Consider the following 17752-nt stretch of genomic DNA (forward strand, 5'->3'; position numbering starts at 1 on the left):
ACTGCCAGAGAGATCAAATGTCTATCAAGTCATATATAATGTAGACTCTCCCCCATTTATTTCATATGATAGACTCATTTTACTTAAAGTTATAGGGGAAGGGTTAAATGAATGAAAACATTTTGCTTTGTTTCCTGTGATTTATAGGTTGATAAGCATTGTGCTTGTCTGCCAGCCACTTCAATTCACAATTCAGCATGTTTAGAAGACAATATATTTGTCGAGTTTCTTGTAATCGGAAACCTACCAAACTGGACAAAAGAATCCCAGTGCTGCTGTTAATGTTCTTCATATCTCATCTGTTCTTTTAACTTGCTTCCATGTGATTTCACAATTTTGACTGTTCAGGAGGGACAGCAGGAGCTGGAGAAGGTATGGTGGGCTCTCCACACCCTTATCCACCTGCAGTGTAAAAAAGTTCGGTGGATTTACATGCAAACAATGTGTTCATGACCACCACAGATGCATTCTTTCACTGCATATGAGATCTCAGTGGAAACCACTTCTGTATTCTTTCTAAATAAATCTGTTTATATTGGCTCTATATTGCATCACTGTATCTGAGGAAATGAAAAGTCTGAAAATAATGAGGCTTTCAAATACAGCTATAATTGAATGCATTAAAAGTTATTTAAATGCATTCACAGCACAATGCTTTTTACTGCTCAGATCAGATGCAAAAGTTTCCATCAGTGTATTAAATGATACTTGCAAATCGACAATTCACTGATTCATTGCTTCATTGGCCATTTTGCTACCAGTCATCAATGCTTTACACACTGAAGCTCACAGAGATGTTGTGGGTCATTGTGAATATTGTGGTCTGATTGGCCAGTTGATATTTATGCTTTTGGTTTTGATTGTTTTTGTTGTGATTGAGTGAGTGAAGAGGCACTTTTATAAGAACTGATCCCATAACCCCTTCAGCCTAATTGACCCCTCATTTTGCCAACTATATAGTTACCCATTTTTTTGGTACAATCCATGTTGCAACCTACTGCTCGCTAATTTAGATTAGCAAGCATTGTGTAAAAGTGCCTTTAACTTAAAGTTTAGTGTGTAAAATCAGATTTTTGGACTGTTTAACTTTTGTCATGGAAACAGAAACTTGTCTTTTGTGTTGTGTTCGGGCTCCTTACGTGGTTCTGTGCTTTTAGTTTCTTTCAGTTCCTTGATTCCTTTTCTTTCTCTGCTTCTAATGTTGACTGTAGAGAGAGGGTGGTTGAGTGTTGCTAATTCTGCAGTGTTATCTGTGGCTGTTCCTATCATTCTGCCTTCCATGTCATCAGAAGAGTTAACACCCGGAAGTCTGCCAGAGAGTGGCCGGAGCAGTGCGGCATCAGTGGATGGGGATGGAGAGCAGGAGAATGGGGAAAGAGAGAGCTCTGTCAGCCCACGGGAATCACCAATGTCCCCACATCCATTGCCAACAACCCTTGCTGATGGTTTGGGTTCAGGAATCACAGGCTTTGACAGTCAGGTGATAAGCAGTCCATCGGATAAGATCTCCGACCATCATAGTCCCAGTGGTTCTGAGGAGGAGGAGAAAGAAGAGAATGAAAAAGAAAAGTCTGAGAGATTTTCTGGTTCTTTCGGAGTGGAAGAAGCACCTATAAGTGCTATCAACATGAAAGAGGATAAAGAAGAGGACAAAGAGGAGGTTAGTGACACAGAAGAGGAAGAAACAGGAGTTTCCTTGGTGCACAGTTCTGTGACCCCAGACTTGACAACCCAGAAAGACTACAATGAACATGAAATCCCTACTCATCTTCCCATGACCCCAGAGGAAGCTAAAAAACGTGGCCTATCGTTTGACTACACAGAACCTCAGGATCCCAATCATCAAAGTGGTCCTGTGGGCTGGGAGTGCAGCTCTGACAAAACACCGCCGGAAAGCAAGAGCCCCGACTCATGCAGGGTGGATCCAGGCTCACCTCTTTCTCCCAGTGCTGCCGCCGACCCTACCCAAGTGGAATCATCTCTTACAGACTTCCAAACGGATGCTCGGGAAGAAGAAGAAGAAGAAGAGGAAGTAGAGTTGCCAGAACCAGAACCAGAACATGAAGAAGATGAGACCACCGTTCCTCCTGTTTCCCAAGAAGATGCTGCACCCAAGATGGAGCCTAAGGCAGAGGAACATAGAGAACCTAAAGTAGTAAAAGAGATCAAGCAGGAGACATACTTGGAGACGAGCAATAATGATCGCATTGATATGGTCCAGTCTGTTGCCTCACCACAATCTATTGCCAAACCTGAACCTGATGGTGCCAAAACTAAAGATGCTGTAAAGCCCAGTGCCGAAGTAATGCCCACAAAAGCACCAAGCAAAGCAGATCCTGTCAAAGAAGCTCCTGCCAAAAAAACTAAGAAACCAGTCACTACAGCCGCTGCCACTCCTTCCCCCAAATCTGCTCCTAAACTTCAGAAAACCCCCTCTAAAGATGCTGCTCCGGCCAGAAAAGCAAGTGTCCCATCCAAAGGTCTGTTTTCCGTTCTGTTCCTCCAAACCCCACACAAATCTTTTTATTTCTCCTTTCCTTTTCTTTTTTTATAGTAGATTAGAACTACGCAGCACCCTTTCTTATAAACGCACACAACGTAAAGAACGTGTTCGGTTGAAGAAATGGGCTGCTTGTAGCCACAAAATCTCTCTCTCTCTCTTGATCCTTTATGCCCTGTGTGTCTATCTCTTCTCATTCCCTCTCTGTGTGTGGTCAGTGTTATTCCGCTTTTGTCTGTGACTAACTGCATTGATTGACTGTTAATGCTGGCACAGTTTTCACCTGTCCCTCTGTATTGCATGTCACCTGTGCATGATGTGTGTTGAATGTATCACTCACAGAACTGTGCATTACCTTTGTGGGCCTACTCCTTTCCAAGATGTCCATTTTATTAAACAACCAATTGGACCCAGGGGCCCATGCTGATGGGGTTGACTATAACACATACTGAAAGGAGAAGATCAGCATTTGCTGCTGGGTTCAAGACAAACGTCCTCTAAATGTCTCCCACAGCTGTGCAGACATCTCCTACAAAAAGATCAGACAAGCTCAAAAATGTGGAACATTTATTGTTGCAAACCATCTTAAGGCAATCTTTTGGCGCTCAACAATCTAAGTTTGGTGCATGCAAGGCAACACTATATTGATATTCATGAATCATTCTGCACTTCTCACAATTTTTGTCTTTACTTTAGCCATCTACCTTTTTTCAAAACTTTGTTAATTTAGCAATAAACCAATAAATAAACAAGTAAATACATAAAATGTAAGAGATTAATAAAGAAATAAGACAAAATAATATATATATATATATTTTTTGAAATATTGTGATGACATTTTAATATTTGCATTCTGAATTGCAACTGATCATCACTTGCATAAACTTGTATACTGAATTGTAATTGGATTTCTTTTACCTATGGTTATTTAATCAGATTGAGAAATTGTGAAGAAGGTGTCAATGTATGTGTTGATTTTTGTTGTGCAAAGGCAAAAGAAAATAAGATGTGCATTCATTATAATGTCAACAATGACAGCTCTGATTGTGCATTTTATTTAGACAGCTTCATAGCTTAAACCCTAAGCTAAAACTTTAACACTACTCTTTTGCTGCCTTGCAAGCACACCAATTTACTCCAGGAAAAGAAAATCTACTGTTGTTTCCCTGTACAAGGTTAAAATAATAAAACAAGGTCCTGTACAAATCAACTGATGCCAAAAAAGGTCCTTGTAATTTTGTCATCATTTTCCTCACCCTCCTGTTATACCAAACCCATGTGACTGTGTTCAAGGAATATCTTCACATCTCCAAACAGATAATTGTGAGAGCTGAAATCAAGAACCAGACAAGTTCACATTATGAACGAATCATTCAATTTTTTTCTGTGATCTGGATTCATCAGTTAATTTAAAATATGAATCAGAGATCAAAACAAAAAAAATTCCCACATGAACTCTGATAAATAAATAAAAATCCACCAAGAATGTGAGATTTGAATTATATTTTGGTCTGTTTCTATAAAGCTCTAGAATGGCTTTAGAAAACTTGGAATATACTTCCGTGTTTTACAGAAGAAATAAACTTTTTCAGGTTGGGAACAACATGAGGGTGAGTAAACAATGACAGAATTTTCATTTTGTAATAAATGTTTGTTTCTGAATGTTTATCATAAACAAACATAAAAACTGAAACAGGAATCTGTGCTTCTGGGAACAGGACTCTCAACATCACATCTGATCACCTTTACATTTAGTATCACATTTAGTACTGATGTAAAAACACAACAACAACTTTCCTTCTTTGAATCAAGTAGATCGACATCTTGATAAACGTAAGTCTTGATTTCAGGCAACTAAAACCATCAATGTATGAGCTTGCACTTACTGTTCCTTCCTTTCTTACAGCCAAGGCTGGAGTTGGGGCAACTCCTGAAAAAAAGGTACTGTTATCACGGGTGATATTATGGTTCGTCTGAAAAACAGCTGTTAGTCTGATTAGTTAAAATACATCACTACTGAGAGGAGTCACTGTTTCATAAGTTCATTTGTGTTTACACTTAATTTCCTTTACATTTCTAAAAACTAAATCATCTTCAGTTTTAGTTTAGCATTTTATTTGGTGTTTTTGTTTTATTTTTAAACGCATTTTAGCATTTTTTTAAGTTAATTTACTGATTGCTTTTTACCCTTGTTTTACTTTTTTTTTCTTTTTTTTTTTTTAATCTCTATCACCCTCAAAAAACATAAGATACCCACCACAGGGTCTCCAGTCTCAGGCATCCCCAGCAAAAAGCCCTCAGCCTCCTCAACTCCACCGTGCCGCTTTAGCTGTCCAGGCTCCGCAAACTCTGTAAAAACACCCAACAGTCCAGGAGCTTTTGTGCGGCAAGAAAAAGCCTATGTCATTAGGGTTGTTTATGAACATGAAGGCGATTCAGTTTACTGTTACAGCACCTGAGATACTTTACAACGTCAACATCCTTATTACTAGACCAGAAAGAGAAGTTAATGAATGTATTTTACTGTCATGTTTTGGTATATTATTGCATTTGAATTGTGATATAATTCTAAAAAGTAAGAGATACACTATTAGCTGATTCTTGCTTTAATTGTCCATATTTAGGCTGGAGATGCCAAGACGAAGACAGTGGGTGCCAAACCCCAAGGAGTTGGCACTAAAATGCCTGGTAAGTGATTTTTAGATGCATCTTTTCAAGGTCCCCACAATAATCTTTATTTAGTACCATGAAAAGGAAGGATACTGTACTTGGTGACTCAACATTTAATTTCCCTTTCTGACAGTTTGAGAGGGAAACAAAAATGTTATTATGTGAGCCAAGCACTTTCAGGCAACGTAGTCTTCACAATTTATAACAAATGTAGCTTTTTTTAATACATTCTCCCATGGCATAAACCCAGTCCACATTCAGTATCGCTGTATGCAAACAAAAGTGCACTAATTATAAATTCATAAGCAAGTATATATGGTTCAGTGTATTCACTGCATGGCAAACTGCAAAAGTCATTTCACTGTGCACCACTTAAAGGGAAATTCTGTCCTCATTTACTCACCCTTGAGTTTCTTTCTTCTGCTGAACACAAAAAAATATATTTGAAAGAATGTTGGTAACCAGACAGTTGACGGTAGCCATTGACTTTCATAGTATTTTTTTTTCCTACTATGGAATTCAACGGCTACATCAACTGTCTGGTTACCAACATTCTTCAAAATATCTTCTTTTGTGTTCAACAGATGAAAAAACTAAAATGAAACTAATACAGGTTTGGAACAATGTAAGAGAGTAAATGACCACAGAACTAACCCTTTAACTAGTGTTCAGGAAGTACAGAATATTATAAATGGGTTGGGAAACCCCAAGGGAATGATTCTCTATTTATAGAGAATTTGCGTGACTGATTTGTACCACTTTGATTTGTGAAATACAGCTGCTTCACGGATGGAGCAGCGAAAGACAGGACCAGGGTCCATTGAAAGAGGTAAAAAAAAAGCCTCTTATGTGCGGGAGCCAATCAAAAGTTTTACTGTAAAATACTGTTGGTCCTGCCAAAAATCTGCACTGCTGAAATAATAAAACTACACAAAACGTAATGAAAGCTGTTACATATTAACATGCCAAAGAAAGGCTGAAAGGTGAAAACTTTTCCTTTAGGCTAATTAACTACAGAGTAAAAAGAAAATCAGAAGAGCAAAAACAGAAGGAAATATTCTGGTCTTTTGTTGTTTTTCACCGTCAGCTGACTCACCTAAAACCCCAGACCGTAGTGGTTGCAGCAGCCCGGCCAGTCGGTCCTCCACCCCTGGACAGCAGGTGAAGAAAGTAGCGGTGGTACGCACCCCTCCCAAATCACCTGGTTCATTGAGATCTCGCGCCCCGATCGCTCCTGTTGCACCTATGCCTGACCTGAAGAACATCAAGTCCAAGATCGGCTCCACTGAGAACATTAAACACCAACCTGGAGGCGGGAAGGTATTTCTGTCATGCATGTTAGACAACATGTTTTTCAACTGGTAAAATCAAACATCTAGAAGGTCTGAAAACAAAACCAGCTGGTTGGGACGCATTTAGTGCGTAATTAAAAGACTGAAGTGAAAGTAGGCCAATCATCATAGATATTTGAGTGGAGATGTTTAATGGATATTTGGACTCTGGAAGATACTTTCCAGAAAATCCAATAATCAAGCTTATCCATGTTGGGGAAAGTTGGTTGTAAAATGGAAGAACGTCACCAGAAAAGAAAACTGTCTTTAACAGTAGAACAAACCCCTTTGCAGAACCTGGGAACTGCAGTTCAGTTCAAAGCACCAGGTATATATATATATGAAGACTTCAGATGCAAAAGCCTCTAAGTGCCATCTGAAATTTTCTTCTAAAATAAGCATTTTTATCAAGCTCGTATATTTAAGTTCAGTAATTTCACTTTAATAACAATTAATAGGTAATTTTCATTGCCATTAAAGTGAAATAACTGAACATAAATATATAAGCTTGATAAAAATGATCATTCTAGAAGAAAATTTCAGATGGCACTTAGAGGCTTTTGCATCTGAAGTCTTCATATTATATATATATATATATATATATATATATAGACAGAGAGAGAGAGAGAGAGAGAGAGAGAGAGAGAGAGAGGGAGCGAGAGAGAGAGAGGCCTATACACCTCAATTAAATACATTTTGAAATAAAATAATAATAATAAACAAGGCTCAAACATCCATTTCGTAACAGCCATGCGTGTTTATTTGAGCACTTCCGTCAATGAAACACCACACTAAAGTCTGTAAAGCACTGAAATAAATAACAGAAAATAATATTAACTTATATATAATATAATAATATAATATAATAAAGTTAAATATTTTAAAAATATTTGTTTTATATTTCCACACAAAGACACGTGATATAACCTACCGCTCTGCGCTTTGAGAGGGATGTGGGACACGAGCAGGAAAGAGACAGTCATTCTCATTTCTAATATATTCATGTTTTCTACTTGTTGTAAAAGGTCTGAAGAGCGAATTTTATCTTCCACAAGGGCAAGACATTTAAGCGATGTTTCATTTTGCGCTGCCAGAGAAAGCGAAACTAAAATCAACCGCGTGTGCGAAACGTGCTTTACAAATAAACTTGTCGTGCCTTACCATGTCTAATAACTAGCACAAACTGTGTTAAAAAGAATTTGACGTGCAAGTAAAAATATAGGCTATCTTTCCTACAGTGTTTTTCAACTTTCAGGCATGAAAACTCCTCACCTTTCGGCGAAATTCGCCGTTTTAAAACCTAAAAGGGTCACCTACGTGATTTGTGCAGATCCGATGAGAAAATATTTATTGGGGGGGGGGGGGTGTCGAGGTCGAGGCCAGCATCTATCCCCTATAAAGTTACCATAAACTTCGCAGCTTTAAAAAACAATCATCATTCCTAATGCCGAAACATGACAGCCAATACGAGTCAGAGTAACGTTAGGGCAGAAATGTTAGTCTTTTACACCGCGAGTCTGACAACTGGACACACTGCCGAACAAAGTACCGCACGTCGGAAAGAAAGCCTGAGGTGGTATATATGCCGCATCCTTCTCACCTTTTTTACCCCTGACCTGTTTTCATGCCTGAACTTTACCACAGTAAAGAATGCGGATATAATAGGCCTACTTAAAAGAGAACCAAAGGAAGAAACGTTTATAATTATAATGGGTGAGACGTGAGTGAAGATTTGGGAAAAGAAACAAGAGATTCCATGTCCAGTGGAATAATCTGATAATCGGTGTGACCAGATCGCAAAACAGACTAAAAAGCCGACAAAGCTTACATTTATGGGCTCACGCACAACTCTCTCATTCGTCATGAATCCAAAGGTTTCCATGGCTGCAATGTAACATTTAATTGCTAACCTATTATTTATTTTGTAAACAAAGCTTTGTGCTTCACTCGTGTCATAATTTTCATGTAAAACAGCATTCACTGGCATAGCCCTTGACTCTCCTTATCCTTTTCCATGTGGATATTGTTCATAAGAAGATTGACTTGTCTAATGTTCAGTCTAGATGTGGATCCAAAGACAATATCAAGCATATTCCTGGAGGTGGTAATGCGAGTAACTGGTAGGGTTAGAACTCGCTCAGACAAATACTGTAGTTAGAAGCAGTTAACACTAGATATAGTTGTAAAATAATGTAGAAAATTATAACGAGAAGAACAACCAAATATAGCATTATATTTCAGCTGTGTTTCTGATTGAAAATAGGCCCCTCCACAAACAAAATGTACATGACATATCCTGTAAAATGATTTGTGAATTGGAACAGTTCCCTCAGGGTGTCGCTCCATTGCTGTTTAAGTTACATAAGATATTCTACTTGATCTGTTTTGAAATGATCAAAAATTAGCGATTTAAAGACCTCAAGCTTTGACAATGACTGCTGTATATTTCTAACAGTTTAAAGTATGTTAATCTCTCAAAGACAGTTCTGCACACTCAATGTCAATATTCACCTCTTGTAACGAATGAAACCCTGACACAAATACCCATTACCCAGTCAAAGCTTTTAAGTAGCTCTCCATCAACAAGTCAAGTATTATCTTCCAAACACCCACACAGTCAGAAAGACAGTGTTGATTGTTTCTATTTTTAAACTGTTAGAATAAATTAGATTAAGAGATTAGACAAAATACTATTTTTAAAATGTACTACAAAAATGTTGTTTTCTTGCCTTACAAGCACTGGTATTGCCTTCAGATGTAAATGTAGTTATATCTGAATTTTGTCTTAGTAAATCAGATGTTTTTGCATTCTCTTCCCTCTGTAACTGTATGAGTGATGCATATATTGAGTGAATCTCTTTTCTGACTCGGCATCTGGGACAGGGGAAATTTTCTCTGTTTTGAATCTTATTTGAGAAGATATTTACACATTTTTACATCTGATCATGAAAAGACCAAGTGTAAATGCCCTCTATGATGTATTCAGATAGATAGTAATCACCACATTTTGTAGTGGCCTATCAGTGGAAGCATGTTTCCTCTCTGTCCCATGAACCCTGCTGTTGTGATTAATGGCCATTTTCCTACTCCAGATCATCAGCTCCTCAGGTGCCTGAGCATGCAATTCATTCCCTCTGGTTGATGACTGACTCTTATCTGTTCCTTGTGCTTCAGGTTCAGATAGTGCACAAAAAGATCGACCTAAGCAACGTTCAAGCAAAGTGCGGCTCCAAGGACAACATTCGTCACAAACCGGGTAAGATTTCAGTCAGATTAGGGGTGTTGTGATATTGACGACAACCATGATATTTAAAAAATAAAATATCACTATAGTGTTAATTATGGTTGTGTCGCAATATATGGGTATTTATATTTCATGTTAACTGCTGACAACTTTCTGTGTTTTACATTCCTCTGGGCTTTTAGTCCAAAAGTGTGCTCATTCAGATAAAAACTTATGGATTATTGTATGTTTTCTTCAAATATCTTTACCCAAAATAGGACGATGTGAGCATTATGGAGCGCTAAACTCTCACATGTAATTATGTGTCAATCATACTCGACATTTGAGGGCGCAGAAAGTCCACAAGTGAGACCCATAAGAGTATTAAAACTTAGGACGATCCAGGAAATCCATAATGTGCACAAAGATATCCAGTGATCGACGTAGCAGAATAAACACAGATAGAGACATTTTGACTTATTAAACATAGAGAGAATTTACACATCGTGCGACAGTATTATGGTTTATCTGTGTTCTTCAAGACATCTTGGGTATTTTCATAAGGATAATGTATATTTATAATGCAATGCCAATCGACATAGCTTTTATCACTGTATGTAATACTATAAAATAATATAATTTCTGATAGCATTATTTATTGAATTTTTTCCAAGATTTCTACAAATGTTTTACACTTTTATCTGTATTTTAGGAGGTGGAAATGTGGAGATCAAATCTGAGAAGTTGGATTTCAAAGCCCAGTCAAAGGTTGGATCTCTGGAGAACATTGGACATGTTCCTCGGGGTGGACAGAGAAGGGTATGTTCTTGACTTTATTAAGCACACCACCACAAGTCTCAAAGGAGTCACAAATGTGCAATAATGTGTTTAATTATGTGTAATATAGATGTAGAATTAATTCACAAAAATATTACAATGCATAAGACAATGTTCCATGATGCAGTTTGACTTATCTATTCTTTTATCTGCACTACTCAGTTGAAAATCTCCTTCAAGTTAGATCTTGCTATGATCAGCATGCTTCCTCCTGCTTGGCAGACTTCAATGTACTTCTTTTGCACAGATTTTTACCAACTTCTTTGAGTTGCCTTTTAGATTTACTGTTTTTAATTGGACTGTGTGTTTAAATACAGAATACAAGTTTGGAAAAGCACCTAATCTAGAGCAACTGTCATTTAGTATCCCATGGTCCATTATCTATTTAAATGTTTATTTCATCCAAAATGTAACATTCTGTCATCATTTACTTGCCTCACGTTATTCCAAACCTGCATGACTTTCTGTCTTCTGTGGAACACAAAAGAAGACATTTATCCGAATGTTCTAGCTGCTCTACTCCATTAATGAAAATGAATGGGGCCTGTTGGGCTTCAAAAGCAGTGTGTTCCAAAGAGAGAAAATCATATGATATGACAGTGAGTAAATTATGAACTACTCCTTAATTGAAAATATTTGCAGCTTTATGAAAACTTATTAAATCTATAAAATTGTTATCAAAGCCTATAAAAGGTATCGATTGCATTAATATAGGTGCTAACGAATTACATATATATTTACATAATGAATCAAGATGATTTTATATATGTAACAAATGAAATAAAAGTACAGCACAGGATCTACTGAGTGATAAAAAAGCATCTGGGCATCTTGCTCTCCTTCATCTTCTCTCTCTACTGAACATATTTTCAGTAATTTTCAAGATCACTACACTTTCTAATGCTCCCTTTCTTAGTGCTAACTATTTTTCCATGCAGCAATTTTCTGCTTCTGTCTCTGTTTTTATCACACATAACCTAAAACTGCTGGCTGAGTGCTGCTTTCATGTGTTCACATTCAGGAATCGTTTAGGAGTGCTGATCTAAGAACTATTTCCAGCAGATAAAAGTTAATGGTTATAATTTCGATGGTCCACTTTAGACATTCTACTAACTATAAGTAACTTTGCAACTACATGTCAACTAACTCTCATTAGAGTATTTGTAGACTCACTGTTACAGTAGGTCAGGGTTCAGGTTAAGAATAAGTTGATATGTACTTGCAAAGTTACTTATAGTCAGTTGAATGTTTGTTGGAGGAGCATCACAATAAAGAGTTAGCAGATGTAAAGCAGTGAGTCTACTAATACTCTAATGAGAGTTAGTTGACACGGAGTTGCAAAGTTACTTATAGTTAGTAGAATGTTTAAAGTGGACCATCAAAATAAAGTACCAAGTTAATAAGCCTATATAAAATCATGGAACTGATCTCAGATTAAACTTTTTCATGACTCAAAGAGAATTCACAAAGACATTCACCAAATCCCCTAAAATTGAAAGGGTTAGTTCACGACTGTTTTTGACTGTCAAAATTCCGGCAGACACAGCTACAGTGAGTTGTTCAAAATCTTTCTTTTTAGTAAACTCTGTGTACTCAAACAATGTTCTCAATGCTCGAGTTCATGTGAAGAGCCCCTGGTGATACTTAGAGCAAAGTTTCATGTTGTGTCGAGCCTTCTTAGTGTTTTAAAATAGCGATTTTTGATGCTATCACTGTAGTGCCCCTAGCACTCCCATTCAAGAGGCAATTTGACCGAAAACGAAAATACGGTCAAACTTAAAAGTGGAGTTTCCATTCTAATTATACTTTTAAACGAAAGTTTGCCTCGGGTAGATTAACAAAAAGACCCTAGGTTGCATTTTGGTGACAGTTATCCTTTAAGACAGCTTCATCCCTTCTCCCAGCATTCCCTGTTTTTTTGTGTGAGTGTTTTTTGCCTTCAAAACCTAATTTCATAATTTTCATCCCAACCCAACTTCTCAATAATTTGTTTTGTTTACCCATAACTCTGTGAACTGTAGAGTGAGAAGGGGAAGGAAGCAGAGCCGCAGGCTGCAAAAGAGTCCTCTAATGGGGACGCTGTTCACTCTAATGATGTGGACATGACCTTTGACCTTCCCTCCACTGAAGGGAACAGTCTGGTTTAAGTCAGAGAGCCTCAGTAAGTATATTATTAGAATTATGAAGTGTCAATTTAACTGACATGTCACCATTACATGGCTTTTATGTCATTCTGTGCTAGTTATAATTTCTTGAGCACTGTATTATTTCAGTTCAATTGTGCATTTACTTCTTAATCACCATATTTTGGTAAATTTCTGATACCCTCTCATGTTATGGATGCAAAGGGCATATATTAATCCCTATAAGAAGACTAGTGCTGCAGATTTATATTAAATATAATAATTATACAAGACCCATCTTACCATATTGCATCAAGTTGTCCATGTACAGGAGGCCCACTAGAGGGCAGCCTTACAGTTTCAGCGGTCTCTGCAAATGAATTAACAGACACAAGACCTTTCATTCTTTCAAGTTTTTTTTCTTTTAAAGAAATTAATACCTTTATTCAGGAAGGAAACATTAAATTGATCAAATGTGACAAAGATATTTGTCATATTACAAAAAAATTCTTTTTCACATAAATGCTCTTTTTTTTTTAAAGATCAAAGAATCCTGACATTGATAATAATAATAAATGTATTTTAAGCACTAAATCACCAGATCATATGACTCTGAAGACAGGAGTAATGACAGCTTTGCCATCACAGGAATAAATGACATTTTAAAATGATTAAATTAGAAAACAGTTATCTTAAATTGTAATGTTTTACTGTATTTTTGATCAAATAAATTAATAAATATATTCAAATATAAATCATTTTTTTACCGACCCCAAACAATACACAATATTTTATGTATGCATTATCTTTAAAAAAACTGTTAATTGTTCATATCCATCCTACTTAATCCAAATTCTACCCTTCCTCCCATCAGATTGAGAGCCACAAGCTAAATTTCCGAGAGCAAGCCAAAGCGCGCACCGACCACGGCGCTGAGATCGTGTACAAGTCCCCCAACATTTCCACGGACGGATCGCCCCGCCGCCTCAGCAATGTGTCTTCCTCCGGCAGCATCAACATGACCGACTCCCCACAACTGTCCACGCTAGCTGATCAGGTGTCGGCCTCCCTCGCTAAACAAGGCCTGTGAGCGGCGATTGACAAATCAATTTAAAAATGTACCTCCTTCAGTCCTTTCAAATAAGGTGCTTGTCGGATTTCTCCTAACTAAAGGTTGTCCCAGCGGCTTGTCTGCTCGTGAAATAATTTTTGCCTCTTGGCACAGAGGGACGGGTATTGATGTTATTGGCTTAGTGTCCTCAAAAGAAAAAAAAATTACAATTTGAAAGGAGCTGGTGGTGTATTGACCCAAATGGTAATTTACAGCACTGAGTAGCCTGATTTGTTTCATTTAATGCCCCGTTTTTTGAAAGAAACAACAATGACATTTGCTTTCAAAGTTGTATTTGCTTCGTTGCCTTATTGTGAATGTTTTTCTTTACCATAACTTATGCACTCGCAGCAGTAAGGAAGGCAAACATGCTACATGGTTTGGAGGGTGTGCGGTTAATGAAAATGGCTGTGAATTTGACATGAAGCGAACATTTCAAACGCTCTTAGGTAAAACTTGAGGCAATCTGGCTGTAAAGGACACAAATTTAAGGCATGCTATATAATTATTTAAATAAAATCGGTCAGAGGCCACTATAGTGCATGTTACAGTCATTCAAAGCTGTTAAATTCCTTTTACAAAAGCAAAATAAGACATAATTATTCAGATCAGTCTTATATTATGAATTGGAAATTTTGGTACTGGACTTTGCCTGTTCTTCAAAACTACATCTACTTCACCTCAGCATATTTTGCAGGCCTATCTGTCCTGATGATGAATGCACAGGAAGTTGCATCGCTGAAGGAAATCGTCTTGCTTGGCCTCTAGTGACTCTTGACAGAAAAGAAAGCAAATGTCAACACACAAAATCATACAAAACTTTGAACTAAAGCTGTTGTACAGGGCTCAACAATAAGGATAATTTGAGATGATTTTTTTTTTTAACCATTTAATGCAAATAATTGATGTTTTACATGCAACTTTTGTTGGAAAACAATGCATTATAATGCAAAACTGATTCTATCTATCTACCATTGTATTATTCTTACAATTTTTCTTACAAAGAAAAAGACTATGATTATGATAAAAAAAGATATGACACTAAATATAAGATGTAGTGACAATTCCTGAAATTCCAGCCACAGACAACCATGTCATCCTTATAGTTGAGCTCTGAAGTAGTTTTGCCCTGCACAAGCACCATCTAACTGGAATCACTCGGTTTTTCATGAGCTAATCCTCCCTGTATGGTAACAATGCTTTTGTATTGATGGATTTCAGCTTCTGTGTATAAAATGCTGTTCCAAAGAATGTGTGAATGGACCAAGAGGATTTCAAATCACTCAATAAAATATCTGTAACAACATTCATTACAGGAAATCTGGCATTGACAACAGACAGCTGACAGTGCCTCCCCAGTGTCCATCAGCTACATTTCAGAAAACTGGCTATGTTTTAAAGATTCTCTTTGGTTTAGTCATGTACAGCAGCACAGAGCTGATTAATTTGGTCTGAAATACGATGCAGGACATTTAAAACATAGCCATGCTTCCCTCAGTATTAAAGCCTTCAAAACAAACCACAATGCACACACGCTGCACATTCCCAGCATGCAATAGACTTCATCCATGGTCTTGAATATAGTAGCCACAGTCACCACATCCCTGTCCAGCTGTTTAGATAACTACCTTTACTAGACTTTAAGAGCGTTTAACTAGTCTTAAAACATGGAAGGAAAGAAAGAAAGAAAAAAAAAAAAAGTGGAGGAAGATGAAAGGAACAAAGCTACCTGCTGAAATACAGGTTTATGTTGCACTCTTTTTTTTCTAATAGTGTTGTGTGGACGATGTAAAATGTACGAATGCGTTCAGATGATCTGACACTAAGCTTTTTATTTAATATCTGCAGTGCATTGCAGCTTTATGCTAATTTGAAAGTGAATGCACTGATTTGACAAGACATATTGAGCTGCCTCAAACTACATTACTCATTAAGACGTATATCTTGCATTTAAAAAAAACACAAAAACAAATACAAATAGGTAAATAAGGGTAAAATTTGCATTCAGAACCCAATATCAGTAAAAGTCTTGCCTAGTGCCACATGACCCTGTGAGAAGCTTTAGACTGTTTGCTGTAAACCCAACACTGCATCCTCTTTACAGCATGCTGCGAATAAACCTGAGCATTTAGACGTGTGGGTTAAGCTGAAGAACAGACTTATCCGATGAAATGTTTAAAAATGGCACAGGATAAAACCTTCTTAGTAATTCTACCCTTTAGATGTGTTTCAAACGGTTCTGTAATCTGTTAACCAGTTCTGAGGCCTCTCTCTCTCCTCCGTTTCATTTCCCGCCTCTGCTCTTCTCATCGCAGTTCTTCATTCTAGCTTGACAGTTGTGATGTCCTTATCGTAATGTGTTTTATTAATTGGTTTACACTGATACTCCTTGCTGTAAACGTGAATTTGGAAATAAAGTCCGTATTAAACTGCTTTATGTGCCCTTTCTTTTTTTTTAAAAAAAATAAGGCTGTATTACTTTTTCCTCAAAATTGTTGAATGGACGTGAGGCGCTATGAACACTAGATAGCTATGTTTAAAGGTATAGTGTCATTTTTTTCTTTTTTTGTCTTTTGAAAGCTGGTCAAACTATTGTACACTTGCCTGATAAGACCCCCACAGAGAGATGCAAGGGTTGGCGGGTTTCTCTGGAGGAAATTTCATTTTTCTTCATTAAAAAGATTAACATAGCCTGTTAACCAGCTGTTAACTCTTTCCCTGCCACAGACTTTTCCGACTTTCCGTGTTTTTACTGTTATACGGTAGGGAGCGCTAATACGAATCTTCTGGAAGAGTACACAGTCTCTGGATCAAAACAGGGAAAAGGAGCAGAAACAGGCTATAAAAGCATTGGTTATGCACGTTGTAGGCTATCTTTGAAAAAACGTGATTTTTTTTTTAGCTCTTTGTTTTAATGAAACTTACCCACATTTATGCATGAAGCTAGAATAAAAAGGCTGTTCTTTTAATATATTACATGTTTATATATTCATACAACAAAATATTCTAGGGGCCATTACATTTTTTTTGTGAAACATCAAAAACGCTGGCGGTGGCTGCAACTTAAATGCTGTCGGGGAAAGAGATAAAAATAGCATTTTGAAAACTTTAACCTCTTAGACCTGATTTTAAAAAAAATTATTATTAAATACCTACTTGCTATTTGCGCTTCACTGTAGAAATGAATCTAAACACATATGCATATATACACACCCTGTAAAAAAAAAAAAATACATGATCAATAAGTCATGACATTGTTTTTTTTTATTGCTTTAACTAATCAAAAATAAGTTTAACTTTTTAAAGTTACACAAGAACCAACTATTTTTTAAAAGATAGTTTAATGTAATCCAAGTTGAAATGACTTAAACATCCAAGTTGATTGGATGTTTACTCTCATGTAATTACTAGAAATACATTTTCAAAAATAATTATTGTTTTCAGTATGGGTCTGTATAATTTATGGTCACCACAGGCTTTATTTTACTAATAAATTGGAAAACACCTATAGAAAAATCTCGAGGGCTGACGTCATCCCTGCGCCAAGGTTTGCACACACACAAAACACGTGATGTCGATCCAGTGGACGCAGGGTCCGAAGGGGTTAAACTCATTGAGCTTCACGTGACTAGACGATTATTAGCTCAGAGAGGAGCGCATTCATGACGAATAGAATACATTCTAAAGCAATTTGTAACCAAATACTACAGATTTTGCTTGATACTGCATTATTGCCAATAGGAGTCAGTATAATGACTAATTAGATGTACCTTTCCAATTGAGCACCTTCAAAGTCGGTTCACTCGGTCCAGCAATGTCCATGAAGTCATGAAAGTACAACACCTACTACCTATCTGAACTGAAAATTTGCCAAAATTGTTCCAGAAAAGTCAAATCAACAATAATATCTGAAATAATTTTCATCTAAACGTTGTTTTAGATTAAATCATGTAAACA

General features: G+C 36.9%; 1 protein-coding gene across 9 annotated transcripts in view; it reads left to right on the plus strand.

Moving 5' to 3' along the window:
* Nucleotides 1-16228, plus strand: part of maptb (microtubule-associated protein tau b) — a 39405-nt gene extending 23177 nt beyond the window's left edge. For 2 of the 9 annotated variants that reach the window (XM_084087662.1, XM_084087661.1), the window contains 10 exons: nucleotides 349-372; nucleotides 1290-2480; nucleotides 4407-4441; nucleotides 5125-5188; nucleotides 5949-5999; nucleotides 6258-6490; nucleotides 9676-9757; nucleotides 10437-10543; nucleotides 12583-12722; nucleotides 13559-16228. In XM_084087662.1, the coding sequence (XP_083943788.1) occupies nucleotides 349-372; nucleotides 1290-2480; nucleotides 4407-4441; nucleotides 5125-5188; nucleotides 5949-5999; nucleotides 6258-6490; nucleotides 9676-9757; nucleotides 10437-10543; nucleotides 12583-12708 (1913 nt within the window). In that variant the 3' untranslated portion in view covers nucleotides 12709-12722; nucleotides 13559-16228. The remainder of the gene's footprint in view (nucleotides 1-348; nucleotides 373-1289; nucleotides 2481-4406; nucleotides 4442-5124; nucleotides 5189-5948; nucleotides 6000-6257; nucleotides 6491-9675; nucleotides 9758-10436; nucleotides 10544-12582; nucleotides 12723-13558) is intronic. The other 7 variants (XM_084087664.1, XM_084087663.1, XM_084087657.1 and 4 more) reach the window with 4 other exon arrangements.
* Nucleotides 16229-17752: the final 1524 nt, after the last annotated feature.

The sequence above is a fragment of the Abramis brama genome (assembly GCF_963993115.1).
Source record: "Abramis brama genome assembly, chromosome: 1".
In the NCBI taxonomy this organism is placed as follows: domain Eukaryota; kingdom Metazoa; phylum Chordata; class Actinopteri; order Cypriniformes; family Leuciscidae; genus Abramis; species Abramis brama.